The sequence below is a fragment of the Mustelus asterias genome, chromosome 2, assembly GCF_964213995.1.
Source record: "Mustelus asterias chromosome 2, sMusAst1.hap1.1, whole genome shotgun sequence".
NCBI lineage: Eukaryota > Metazoa > Chordata > Chondrichthyes > Carcharhiniformes > Triakidae > Mustelus > Mustelus asterias.
The window spans coordinates 128,714,895-128,728,887 of record NC_135802.1 but is presented as its reverse complement, the minus strand read 5'-3'; the positions used below and the strand labels follow the sequence as shown (position 1 = coordinate 128,728,887).

The window sequence follows — 13,993 nt, the reverse complement described above, 5'->3', positions numbered from 1 at the left end:
AGTTGTTGCAAAAATATGGTTCATGATTCATATGTTTCAGAATCTAACTTTTAGTTTTAAGAGTATAACATTTTGGGAATTGGAACTTTTCAATCTAAGTTATAGTTTAAACAAACATAAAACAATTAGCAATGAAAAGGTTAGGGCCATGTGGCTTACAGGTCAGAGCTAGAAAGGTCAGACCATGAAACAACAAGTAACTTGCTCTTAGTGTCATAATGGTATCAGTAAGTCAAGAAAACATTGGCCGGCATTTTTAGGATGGCAATCAAAGAGTTGGCAGGTAACAAATCTCTGCCGACTCCAACTGCCCTGCTGCCAATTTACACTCAAACTTGGGTGAAAGTCCCATCACAACAGTGCTGCAGTGTGTGGAAGAAGAACTGCATGGAGCTGCCTGAGACTAAGTCCTGGGAACCAGAGAGACCCAGGTAAGGGGTCCCAGGGTGGGACAGGCAGGGAAGGCCATGGGGTGATTAGAGTCTTAGGGGATAGGCTGGGGAGGACACTGGCCTTCAGGGAAGGTACCCCAATCAGAAGGAGGATTCTGATGGAGGTACCCCCCCACCTTCCCATCAAAGGTCTAACTGAACCTGCGTTTCTCCCACAGAGCTTAAATCTGCCTGGCAACCAAAAAATTGATGCTGGGTGGGAAATGGCCATTTAAGGGCCTTATCTGGGGCAAGACAGTGGCAGCATTGTGTCTAGCACGGCTGCCTCACAGCGCAAGGGACCCAGGTTCAGTTCTGGCCTCAGGTGACTGTCTGTGTGGAGTTTACGCATTCTCCCCGTGTCTGCGTGGTTTCCTCTAGATGCTCTGGTTTCCTCCCACATGCCAAAAATGTGCAGGTTAGGTTGATTGGCTATGCTAAATCACCCCTCAGTGGCAGGGGAATTAATGGGGTTACGGGGATAGGGCCTGGGTGGGATTGTTGTCAGTGCAGGCTTGATGGGCTGAATGGCCTCCTTCTGCACTGTAGGGATTCTATGATTCTAAGAGCGAGTGGATAGGCAAGTCCCGGAGAAAATCGTATCCCTGAAATTTCATGATCCCCCCCCCTTCAAAAACCTATCAGAGGAGAGTAAAATTCTGGAAATGATTCTGCTTTTGTTAGGAAATATAAATTATTCATATGGTTTCCTGGAATCAAGGAAAACTTTGAAATTAAAAGGTAGTTAATTTGCATTTCTACTTGGGCACAGGCTGTGCGTCACATTGCCATAGAGATGGAGCCTAGGTTAGAACAGACAGTTCAGTTTGAATTCTGTGCGGAAAAAGCAGCTGGAAGATTTGCTTTAGCTTGCAGTTAGTGGAAGAAATCTACAGTGGTCCTCACAGGACAGGAAACAGTCACTCAGTTTGGAACAGGTAGGGAAAAAGCATCTGCCAAGGAAGATGAAAGCTAGTATCGGATAGGACTCTTCATCTACCCTGTGTGAATAAAGAACATCTTCATGCACAGGTTCGAACAAGACTTCTTCACCGCACAGGACCTTCAACCGATGATATACACTAGATACATCGATGACATTTTCTTCCTTTGGACTCATGGTGAGCAATCACTGAAACAACTATATGATGACATCAACAAGTTCCATCCCACCATCAGACTCACCATGGATACTCTCCGGAATCGGTTGCATTCTTGGACACACGCATCTCCATTAAGGACGGTCACCTCAGCACCTCACTGTACCGCAAGCCCACAGATAACCTCATGATGCTCCACTTCTCCAGCTTCCACCCTAAACACGTAAAAGAAGCCATCCCCTACGGACAAGCCCTCCGAATACACAGGATCTGCTCGGATGAGGAGGATCGCAACAGACACCTCCAGACGCTGAAAGATGCCCTCATAAGAACAGGATATGGCGCTCGACTCATCGATCAACAGTTCCGACGTGCCACAGCGAAAAACCGCACCGACCTCCTCAGAAGACAAACACGGGACATGGTGGACAGAGTACCCTTCGTCGTCCAGTACTTCCCTGGAGTGGAGAAGCTACGGCATCTCCTCCGGAACCTTCAACATGTCATTGATGAAGACGAACATCTCGCCAAGGCCATCCCCACACCCCCACTTCTTGCCTTCAAACAACCACGCAACCTCAAACAGACCATTGTCCACAGCAAACTACCCAGCCTTCAGGAGAACAGTGACCACGACACCACACAACCCTGCCACAGCAACCTCTGCAAGACGTGCCGGATCATCAACACGGATGCCATCATCTCACGTGAGAACACCATCTACCAGGTACATGGTACCTACTCTTGCAACTCGGCCAACGTTGTCTACCTGATACGCTGCAAGAAAGGATGTCCCGAGGCATGGTACATTGGGGAAACCATGCAGACGCTACGACAACGGATGAATGAACACCGCTCGACAATCACCAGGCAAGACTGTTCTCTTCCTGTGGGGGAGCACTTCAGCAGTCACGGGCATTCAGCCTTGGATCTTCAGGTAAGCGTTCTCCAAGGCGGCCTTCACGACACACGACAGCGCAGAGTCACTGAGCAGAAACTGATAGCCAAGTTTCGCACACATGAGGACGGTCTAAACCGGGATGTTGGATTTATGTCACATTATCCACCCCCACAGCTTGACTCCTGGACTTGCACAATTTCACAAGCTGTACTGTCTGGAGACAATACACATCTCTTTAACCTGTGTTGAATGCTCCCTCCACCCACATTGTCTGTGCATTTAAGACCTGGCTGGCTGTAGAGATTTGCATTCTAATCAGTATTCTGTAATTTGATTTCTGTGTCTGTGCCCTGTTTGAGAACAGAGACCACTCCATCTGACGAAGGAGCATTGCTCCGAAAGCTTATGGTATTTGCTACCAAATAAACCTGTTGGACTTTAACCTGGTGTTGTGAGACTTCTTACTGAATAAAGAACAGCAAGCACATTGTAGAACTGGACTCCTTCCTGTAAATATCAAAAAGTTCTCCTATCAGTGTGGCAGAGGCTCCCGTATCAACTTCCATCCTTAAGGGCCTACCCTTTAACAAAAGTATCACAGTGATGTGGGTTATCTTGCCTGCTTTCACATTGAACAATGAGTAAACATTTAAATTCTACTATTTAAATAGTACTGGTCTCTTCTATGTTATACACTGTGATGTGTTACTAACTCTGTTACTGGGTAGACTTGATTTTGTTTTACATCGATGCCTTATGTGACTTTTCCTGTGCAGAATAAGGAGTCAGCCTATTTATACTTGCAGGTTTCACAGGAATCTTTACCTCCCTACCAGTAACACACTATTTCAATCCTTGGCGATTGATTGGCCCTTGTAAATCTTCTCACTTTATTCATGGCTGCATTTACGTCCTGTTTTAAAACTACATCTTCATCTTTGGTGCCACTGCTGACTGCAACTTCCCTCCCTAACTGGTGAACTGTGCCATTTTGCACGCTCTGAAGCTCCTGTGCACCCTTCCTCAGTGCTCTCCATTGCCAGCGCTATCTCCAGCACCTTCTTAAAATTTATCTCTGCCTCTGCTAATAGCTTCCTTTGGATGCCCTCATTATTTATCCAGCAGACTAAACGGTCCTGGAGCATTATCATTGAGAGTGGCTCTGAAGTCACAATGCTCTCAAATTTGTCTTAACTTAATAATATAAGTTACGGTAGTTTCCCCAAGGGCTCTCCTGGTTGAGTTAATCTTAAATTGCTGCAGTATTACCGATGGCTTTGGGTGTCAGTGTGTTTTCACCTATTCAACTATCTCAGTGAATGACCTGGAGTCGGACGCGCTGGGGAGATATGAGGTTGCATATTAAATTGTAAGCCTGGGTCCCACATGCACTCTGAAACATTGCCTTTCTCTTCCCCTCTCTCTCCTGTTGGCCTGAAAATAGTAGCCCAAACATTCAACATATTGTATCCAGTCCTCCACAGAAGCATCAAAAGGATCTATCTGTCCAAATAGGACAGATATCCTCATACACTCTTCTGTTTCTCAGCTTGAACTAAACTTCAAGGTGACTTTATATTCATGATCTTGGGACCACATTTGTTTCTTTTGTCCTCGTTGCCAATGTAATAATTCATGTTCACCAATTAGATAAATAATAACTGCAATATTAACATATAATTATAAAACAGAGCCTTACAACCTCAAGGCTGCCAGTCAGATTGCAGGATCGAACTGATACAGAAGCCTATGCTCACTAGCGTGATTCCCCTACCCTGGTCCCGGATTGGTTACCCAGGTCATGTGACCCACTCAGCAGATCACCTCAAAGGGGACAAGCATGGAGTCAAGGTTGGTGATTAAGCTGCTGAAGGTGGTTTGGCCCAGGACACTGCCCTGAGGAACTCCTGCAACAATGCTACAGGGCTAAGATAATTGACCTCCAACAACCTCAACCATCTTTCAATGTGCTAGGTATGACCTTAGCTAATAGCGAGCTTCCCCTATTCCTAGTGGCTTAAATTTTACCTTGGTTCATTGATGCCACACTAGGTAAAATTCTTCCTTAATGTCAAAGGCAGTCACTTCCACCTCATCCCTAGAATTGAACATTTTTGTCCCTGTTTGGACCAATGTTTTTTTTAAATTCTTTCACAGGATGTAGTTATTGTTGGTAAGATCAACATTTGTTACTCATCCCCAATTGCCATTAAACTGAGTGACTTGCCATGCTGATTTAGAGGGCAGTTAACAGTCAACTGCATTGCTGTGGATCTGGAGTTGCATGTAGGCCAGACCAGGTAAAAACAGCAGATTTCCTTCCCCAAAGGACATTAGTGAAAACCAGAAGGGTTTTTATAACAATCAACGATAGCTTCATGGTCACCATTACTGAGACTGGTTTTCAATTCCAAATTTTTTATAAATTTAGTTTACATTCCACCAGCTGGCAATATTGGGATTTGATCCCCAGAGGATTAGCCTGAGCACCTGGATAACCAATCCAGTGATGTCACCGTCACAAGCCAGCTTCTCCCTGTCGTAATGATGTCCAAATCAGAGTGATATTGATGAAACCCAAACTGAGCTTCATTGAGCAGGTTAATGTTGAATGAATGTTGTGCAATATCAGTGTGAACTTACTCCCATATTCCAGGATTCAGTGCAGGAAACATTTTAATGACCTAACTGTTGTATACTTTATATATTTGATTTGCCTCAAAGCAATGCAGATGGCACTAGTTTCTAAATGTGCAGGAACTTTGGGCAGAATTCTCACACCTGCCCGAGGTGAGTTTGATGGTGGTTGGGTGCCAAGAATCTGGTGAGGGCCAAAAAGTCTGAAACCCACCAGCGTAAAATCACATTGCAATTCTCCCAATGGCGTATTAATGGTGGATCGGTCATCCCGTTGGCAGGCGGCGTGAATGACATTTGCATTTGTTTAAAGTTTATTTATTAATGTCACAAGTAGGCTTACATTAACACTGCAATGAACTTATGATGAAAATTTGCATCTTATGAATGTTCATTAAAATAGCTGCCCGGCAGCATCCCGTCAGAACTTCCAATCTTGCATCATGGCAAATGGAAATCACAGCAGTGTCAACTCCAATTGCTAAAGAGTGGCGTGCATAAGGCGGTCCCCCAGACCGCCAGAGACTTAGAGGCGAGTACAACAAAGTCTTTCTGCCATTGTGTAGCACTGGCTCCTGCCCTCCATCTCCATGCCGAGCTGGTCTTCATGGACAGCTCTGTGTTGCAGGAATCACAGACCCTAATGCGTCACTGAGTTGGATTAGTACTGTGGCTGGGGTTGGGGAATAGTGATCTCCTTCCCCTGGTGCCACACACCAGCATCTATCTGGACAGCACTGTGCTGTGGGACTCATGCAGCCACCGCAACAAATGTTCGGAATTTGACCGGGGTGGAGTGTGAGGTGATGTGGGCTGCAGGGGATGGTGAGGTGGAGCCCTGATGAAGAAAAGGAGGGCAATGTTGGAGGAGAGAGGGCGGCTGTGCAAGGACTGGGGAGAAAGGCAGGGCCTCAGGATGGCAGGCCGAGTGGTCTAAATGCGTCATGGGCGCTTTGCAGGTGATGAGCTCCAGAGGAAGGTGGTTGAATCAAGGAAATCTTCCTCTTGAGGCTGCTAACCCTTTGTCTCTGGGCTGCTGACATCCTGCTCAGTCTAGTGAAGCCAAGTGTGCTGGAGAGAGTGGTATGAGTGTGCTGACTGGTATTTAAATATGGTAACTGGACCTTCAAACTTGTCAGCTGAGGTCAGGTGGAAGACTCAGCTGCCGATCTACCAGTTGGAGGGGAACTCGCCTGAGCATAATTAACGAGGTTCCAAGTCCAGAACCTGCTCGGGATCCTGTCATTCTGGTTGGTGGGACAGACACCGCTGGAGTCACCAGCCACTGCACTTCCACAAAGTGCAAAGAAAGGGCGGAATTCTCTCAAAGTTTTACACAATATTTTAAAATGTGTACCCCGTGCTTCTGGTATCTTTTGTGTTGTATGTTTACTTATCTCTGAGGTAACATCTAGATTTAACCAGTCAAGCACAGTGAGCATAGATCAGTTAGAAACTTACATAATCAAACACAGAACAAGCGATCATTACAACAACCAGGTCAGGAGAGGGGAGTACAGGTGCATATTCAGCTATTTGCTGCTGGACACAACACTCCACTATCTCTATTACATTACTCATCAGACATACTTGCTTTGTACATGCCCATCTTTCACTTTCTATTGAATCATTGAAAATCATAGAAACCCTACAGTGCAGGAAGAGGCCATTCGGCCCATCGAGTCTGCACCGACCACAATCCCACCCAGGCCTTACCCCCATATCCCTACATATTTTTACCCGCTAATCCCTCTAACCTACACATCTCAGGCCACTAAGGGGCAATTTTAGCATGGCCAATCAACCTAACCCACACATCTTTGGACTGTGGGAGGAAACCGGAGCACCCGGAGGAAACCCACACAGAAACGAGGAGAATGTGCAAACTCCACACAGACAGTGACCTGAGCCGGGAATCGAACCCAGGTCCCTGGAGCTGTGAAGCAGCAGTGCTAACCACTGTGCTACCGTGCCGCCCACTTCATTTCATCTCACTCCATCTGCCACTTGCCACTCACTCTCATCCTTATATAATTTCATACTTTCCTTGATAGTCCCCCTCATCAAATGCACTGTATCTATTTTGTGAACATATGCAACTAAAGTCATTCAGAGATCTGTTATTTCCCTTGTTGCAGGAGAAGAGAGCACAGGAGAGGTGGGTGAGAATTGGAGATGGACTTCTCCAGTATTCTGAACTCAAGTGCTGAAGGAGCGGAGAAGTTGATGTGCAGCCTTCAGAGATGTGGAGAGGTGGCACAATTAAATATCAGTGAGCCACATGTCATAAGACACTGGATTTCAACAACATGTCAAATGTAATCATATACTTGCTAAGTTGTAACATTAGACCTTGCCAGTAGTAATTCATATTTTTCAAATCTGATAGGGCCTTCTATGTGTACAGCAGCATTTAATGGAAATTACACATGACGATTCTGGAGAAGAGCAGAAAAAGGCTGCATTGGCACAAAGAATGCCCTGTCAAAAATGTCATTCCTCCAAGAAGACAAGTTATTTTACATCAACTTGCTGCAGCAAGAAGCTCTTAACAAAACAATATGTACCATTCAAAAATTGAAGACATTCAAGAAGTTGAAGAGGAAGAACCAGAAGTAACTTTCTTGGGAGAAATTGTAGGATCAAATGGGAACTATTGGAGTGCAGATATGTTTTTTTTTAATTCATTCAAGGGATGTGGGTGTCACTGGCTCGGCCAGCATTTATTGCCCATTCCCAATTGCGCTCGACTAGGTGGTGATGAGCTGCCTTCTTGAATTGTTGCAGTCCCTGTGGTGTAGTTAGTCACAGTGCTGTTAGGAAGGGAATTCCAGGACTTTGACCCAGTGACGGTCAAGAAATGGCAATATATTTCCAAGTTGGGATGATGGCTTTGGGGGGGAAAGTTCAAGTATTCCATTTGTCTGCTGCCATAGAACCATACAATTCCTACAGTGCACATGGTTCTTCAGGACACATCTAATGCCTATGCTGTCCTTCTAGGTGGTAGTGTCATGGGTTTGGAAGGTGCCATCCAAGGAGCCTCAGTGAGTTCCTGCAATGATCTTATAGATGATAAATACTATTGCCACTTGTGGTGGAGTGAGTGAATATTTGTGGATGTGGTGCCAATCAAGTGGGCCGCTTTGTCCTGGGTGGTTTCAAGCTCAGTTATTGGAGCTGTACTCATCCAGGCAAGGGGAGAGTATTCCATCAGACCGCCGCCTTGTGCCATGTAGATGGTGGACAGAATTTGGAGTCAGGAGGTGAGTTACTCAACATAGGATTCCTAGCCTCTGATCTGCTCTTGTAGCCACAGTATTTATATGGTTAATCGATTCAGTTTCTGGTCAATGGTAATCCCCAGGATGTTGATGTCAACAGACGTAAAACATACAAACTTCAAATTAGACACTGGAGCAGGAATTTCAATTCTGTCAGTCACAGAAAAGTGCTATAAACTAGGCATACTCCACACTCCAGAAGATATTCAACTGAAAGTCAAAGGACTGCAAAACTCCAGTATAATGGAAGATAAATCATAAAAACTTTGTATGTGATTCACAATCAAGAATTCTCACTGTTAATTCAGAAAGCTTGCATTGATCCACAACTCATCTTCAAAGACGAGGAAGTGGAAAACCTTGTGGAAGCCGGAAAGAAAATTTTCCTGGAATAGGTGAATGAACTGGATAAATATGTATGAGATAAGCATCAAACAACAGCAGATGCATTGTTATGCATTCCTGTTGGGAAGCCTGAACAGTAAATCAAAACGTCTTGTTGAGAGGTAGAGCACACAGCTTATTAACTATGAAATTCCTAGCAACAAGCGCACACAAGCTAAATGAAATACAACAAGCATGGAAACAGGCGAAGCATATGCGAGAATACTGCAAAAATGGATGGCCAGAAAATGTTTCTAACAATCTCATCCTGAAACAATACTTTGAGCAATGCGGCAATCTGTGTTGTGGATGACTTATTAATGTATGATCAAAAGTTTGTCCTACCAAGAGTCCTCAGACTCAAGATCCTTCAAAGAATACACCAGGGACACCAAGGATTTACAAAGTGTGATATGAGGGTGCAAAATTCAGTCGGCGGCCAGGAATCTCAATAACTAGAGGACATGATTTTGAGCTGCATCACTTATGCAATCCTTTGCCAAAGGCAAAGAGAACGATTGCTGGTATCACCAATTCCATTCAGACCCTGGGAATCTATGTCCAACTCTGCTCGCCTGGACACAGGTGCTGCATCAGGGGGCAGTGGGGGGGGGGGGGAGGGGGGAGTTGTCGGTGAACAGCAACAGAAAATGGACAACACACTGACACCAAATGCTGAGAGAATGGAGAAGACAGCCTCAAGTGTGAATGTGTTGATGTTGCAGGATGATGATGATGTATTTTTACACAGCTGAGTTATTGAACTCTGTGCAACATTAAACACTGCAATCTGCATTCTGTGTGCATGGCCGTGCAGACTCTGAATGACAACTTCTCTGCCACCTCGAATTAGATAGATACCTTGGTCTTCTTTTTTAAACAGTGCTACATTGGTCAAGACAGGCCAGAACAGGGAGCTGAAAAACCTGCCTCGGGTTTTGCTCAAAGCACCACAAGGGGAATGGAAGACAAAGGAAGAAGCTTTGTATTTGCACAAGGATATGTGGATGCATGGCAAAGTGTAACATTGTTAAGTGTCTGTAGTTAAAGCACATCAATTTTTATTCTTATGTAGCACTTTCCCGTATTGCAAATTCTCACTTTTTCGTGGCAAGTCAATTTTTGCTTGATGATGATTGCGATGGGTCAAGCAGGGTGCAAAGGGTGGCTATTTGCAAGACAACTTTGTGTCAATGGCATTGTGAGGGCTTGGTGGGTGGGGGGGGGCAGTTGTGGAAGGTAGGAAGAGTGGCTGTTGTATGTATTTCCAACATTTGTCCAACACCAATATATCGTGATATTGGTATTAATACACAGGATTTCAATCTTTTTGCATTAGGTATTAGATATCCTTATCTGGTATTAAAGGCCAGACTGTGGCTTGATTTTACCATACCCTACTGGTCATGATTTTTGAGGGAGACAGTACATAATATAAGATGGGTTGCTGGTCCACCGCTTTCCTATTTCCCCATTAAATGGTAGGTGGGTGGGTGCCGAAATTGGCAGCCTACCTACCAATTAAAATGATTAATTGGGCAATTAAGTTTATTAACAAGTCAATTGACCCAAGTATGATGCTACCCATTCCATAAGAGTGGGTGAGAGTGGGCAAGCTATGTTTTGAATGTCATGTCAATAGGACATGAAAATAAATCACTGTATGTATCAAAACTTTCTTTTTCGCTATTTTCAAAATGGACTTTTGCTGAACCGCAGGATGACTGCTGCAGGTCATATCTTAGAAAGTTGGCCATCTGTTCTGAGAGCCTCCAGCAGAGATTACAAGAACAGAAGAGTTCCACTCTCATCCTTGTGGAACCTCGCACCCCATTATAATCACAAAACTAAACTAATAAAATAACAAAAGAACTGCCTCTCCCAGACAGGATGATAATAAAGGCAGATCAAAACTCGTTACACCTGAAGAGGTGCTAACAGTCACCATTTTACTCCTAAAATACTCCAATAGATTCTGACCAGAAGCACAGAAAATGCTTGCAAGGCTGCAATTAACACATTAATGGGCCTCATCATATGACCCCATGCTTCTTGGGCTATCTTATATTTATAGCCTCAAAAGTTTGCTGATTTAACACTAATCAGAAAAATTTCCAGCTGACCAAGCAGCTGGCCATCATCATTCAACTCCTTGAAGTCTGTTAGATTTTAAATTTCTCTGATATTGCTGACCAAGAGGTCTAAGCACAGAGACCCCAATGTGCTGAATAATCCTTTACACCCCCAATGTGCTGAATCAAAAACAGAAATTGCTGGAAAATCTCCGCAGGTCTGACAGCACCTACGGGGAGAGAATAGAGCCAATGTTTTGAGTCTAGATGACCTATCCTCAGAGCTAAGAGAATCAGCAAAGATTTATACTATGAGGGGTGGGGGTGGAATGGGACAATGGGGAATGCTAATGAGGATACAGAAGGCTGAGAAGGTGCAACAAGTGTCCGTTAAGTGATCAGAATGCGTGAATGGCAGAACAGGAGTAAGAAGTCTCACAACACCAGGTTAAAGTCCAACATGTTTATTTGGAATCACGAGCTTTCAAAGCACTGCTCATTCATCAGGTGAGTCTCAGCGTTCCGAAAGCTTGTGATTCCAAACAAACCTGTTGGACTTTAACCTGGTGTTGTGAGACTTCTTACTGTGCCCACCCCAGTCCAACGCCGGCATCTCCGCATCATGGCAGAACGGAGGTGAGATGGTTTTGAGTGCTTCACATGTACCCCCTTCAATCTGGTCTAATGCATTTGTTACTCCCAATGCAGTCTACTCTACATTAGAAACATAGAAACATAGAAAAAACTACAGCACAAACAGGCCCTTCGGCTCACAAGTTGTGCCGAACACATCCCTACTTTCTAGACCTACCTATAACCCTCTATCCTATTACGCTCCATGTACTCATCCAGGAGTCTCTTAAAAGACCCTATTGAGTTCGCCTCCACCACCACTGATGGCAGCCAATTCCACTCGCCCACCACCCTCTGTGTGAAAAACTTACCCCTAACATCTCCCCTGTACCTACCCCCCAGCACCCTAAACCCGTGTCCTCTCGTAGCAGACATTTCCACCCTGGGAAAAAGCCTCTGAGAGTCCACCCGATCTATGCCTCTCAACATCTTATATACCTCTAATAGGTCTCCTCTCATCCTTCGTCTCTCCAAGGAGAAAAGACCGAGCTCCCTCAGCCTATCCTCATAAGGCATGCCACTCAATCCAGGCAACATCCTTGTAAATCTCCTCTGCACCCTTTCAATCTTTTCCACATCCTTCCTATAGTGAGGCAACCAGAACTGAGCACAGTACTCCAAGTGGGGTCTGACGAGGGTCTTATATAGCTACATCATTATCCCCGGACTCCTAAACTCAATCCCTCGATTGATAAAGGCCAGCACACCATATGCCTTCTTAACCACCTGCGGGGCCGTTTTTAGAGTCCTATGGACCCGGACCCCAAGGTCCTTCTGATCCTCTACAGTACTAAGAGTCTTTCCCTTTATATTGTACTCCTTCATCCCATTTGACCTACCAAAATGGACCAAGACGCATTTATCTGGGTTGAAGTCCATCTGCCACTTGTCCGCCCAGTCTTGCATCCTATCTATGTCCCTCTGTAACTTCTTACATCCCTCCAGACTATCCACAACCCCACCAACCTTCGTGTCGTCGGCAAACTTACCAACCCATCCCTCCGCTTCCTCATCCAGGTCATTTATGAAAATGACAAACAGCAAGGGTTCCAGAACAGATCCCTGGGGCACACCACTGGTGACCGACCTCCATTTAGAAAAAGACCCATCTATACCCACTCTCTGCCTCTCTCATTGGAGAGACCAAACGCAGACTGAGTAGCCACTTTACTGAACACCTTTGGTCCATCCACAAGCAGGACTCAAACTTTCCTGTCGCTTGCCACTTCAACACACCACCCTGCTCTCTTATCCACATGTCCGTCCTTTGCCTTTTGCAATGTTCTTGTGAACCCAACACAGCACTTCATCTTCTGATTGGACACTTTACAGCCTTCTGGGCTGAGTTCAACAACTTCAGATCATGATCCCTCTCCTCCACCTTCACCCCATTTCCGTTTATTTTATTGCATTGCGCTTCATCTCATTCATCCATTTCATCATCCTTCTTTCTCACTTCCATTTTTCCACTTCCCCATTCCAGCTCTCCTTCTTGCCCTCTCCCCCTGCCCCCTTCAGGGCAACTGCCACATTCCTCAGGCAGTCCCTTAACAACCTGCAGCTCTGTTCTGCCATTCGCACATTCTGATCATTTAATGGACACTTTTAGCACCTCCTCAGCTTTCTGTATCCTCATTTCCATTCCCTTTGTCCCATTCCCCTTCACCCCACCCTAATAGTATAAATCTCCATCGATTCTCTTTGCTCTTAGCTCGTTGACTGTATTCTCTCTCCACAGATGCTGTCAGACCTGCTGAGATTTTCCAGCATGATCTGTTTTTGTTTCAGATTCCAGCATCTGCAGTATTTTGCTTATACCAATGTGCTGAATAATCCTTTACAGATTCCAACATGCTGCATCATTTGTTTCCGGAACTTTGGGTTGCTGTTGCCAACCAGAAACTCATCTGGACTGCACTCTGTTACGAAGGAAACACACTCTGTCCTTTGACTTCTCAGACTGTGCAAATCACAGTGAACTATTATTGATTTCTATGGCTCTTTTTCTGTTGTTCCCCATAGTTGTAAATCTTCCTCTTTTCTATCCCCCCTTAATATGTGTATGTGTGTGTGCGCGCCCATGCATGTATGTGTGCCTGTGCTCCTCCCTTCCCTGGTTTAAATGTGAATAAACTAATCTCCTGAGTTAATCATTACATGGGTTTACAGTGAGTTATTTTTAACTTGGATCACACAAACTGAGGGTTTGGGGAAACATGCCTACTTTTAAAACAATTGAAAAACATCTCCTGCTTATGGACAGATGGGGCGAGGCTAAATAAGTTCAATTTCTCTTACTCATGTCAGTAACATTAACCCAATTGATTAATAGCTGGGAAGAGAGGTATGTCCTTGGGAGGGTGGGGGTTTGCTCTGTGTACACATCAGTGGCTCAATCCCCTCCCCAAAATGTTACTCCCATCTTTATCACTTCCCAGCCACTGAAACCCATGACCTAACCCCCCCAACCTCACGCTAACCCCTGACCCAAGGCTGCTCAAAACCACTCACTTGCTTGCCTCAATTTCCATGTTCTCTTCACCCTAGGGCC

General features: G+C 45.0%; 1 protein-coding gene across 2 annotated transcripts; it reads left to right on the top strand.

Moving 5' to 3' along the window:
• The first annotated feature begins 361 nt into the window (after window positions 1-361).
• Window positions 362-11,052, top strand: LOC144503794 (uncharacterized). 2 transcript variants are annotated; one of them, XR_013499559.1, is made up of 3 exons: window positions 379-431; window positions 7,208-7,322; window positions 9,621-11,052. XR_013499559.1 is itself a non-coding variant. In XM_078228687.1 (2 exons), exon 2 carries the CDS (start codon window positions 1,719-1,721, stop codon window positions 2,679-2,681), a length of 963 nt encoding a protein of 320 aa, XP_078084813.1. In that variant the 5' UTR covers window positions 362-431; window positions 1,464-1,718; the 3' UTR covers window positions 2,682-2,872. The 2 variants fall into 2 exon arrangements, 1 of the variants encoding a protein (XP_078084813.1); XM_078228687.1 differs by lacking the exons at window positions 7,208-7,322; window positions 9,621-11,052 and adding an exon at window positions 1,464-2,872 and having other exon boundaries at window positions 362-431.
• The last annotated feature ends 2,941 nt before the right edge of the window (window positions 11,053-13,993 follow it).

What these genes read in the sequence shown, in the direction of transcription:
- LOC144503794 (XM_078228687.1), top strand. Translation starts at nt 1,719, where the DNA reads ATGATGCTCCACTTCTCCAGCTTCCACCCTAAACACGTAAAAGAAGCC.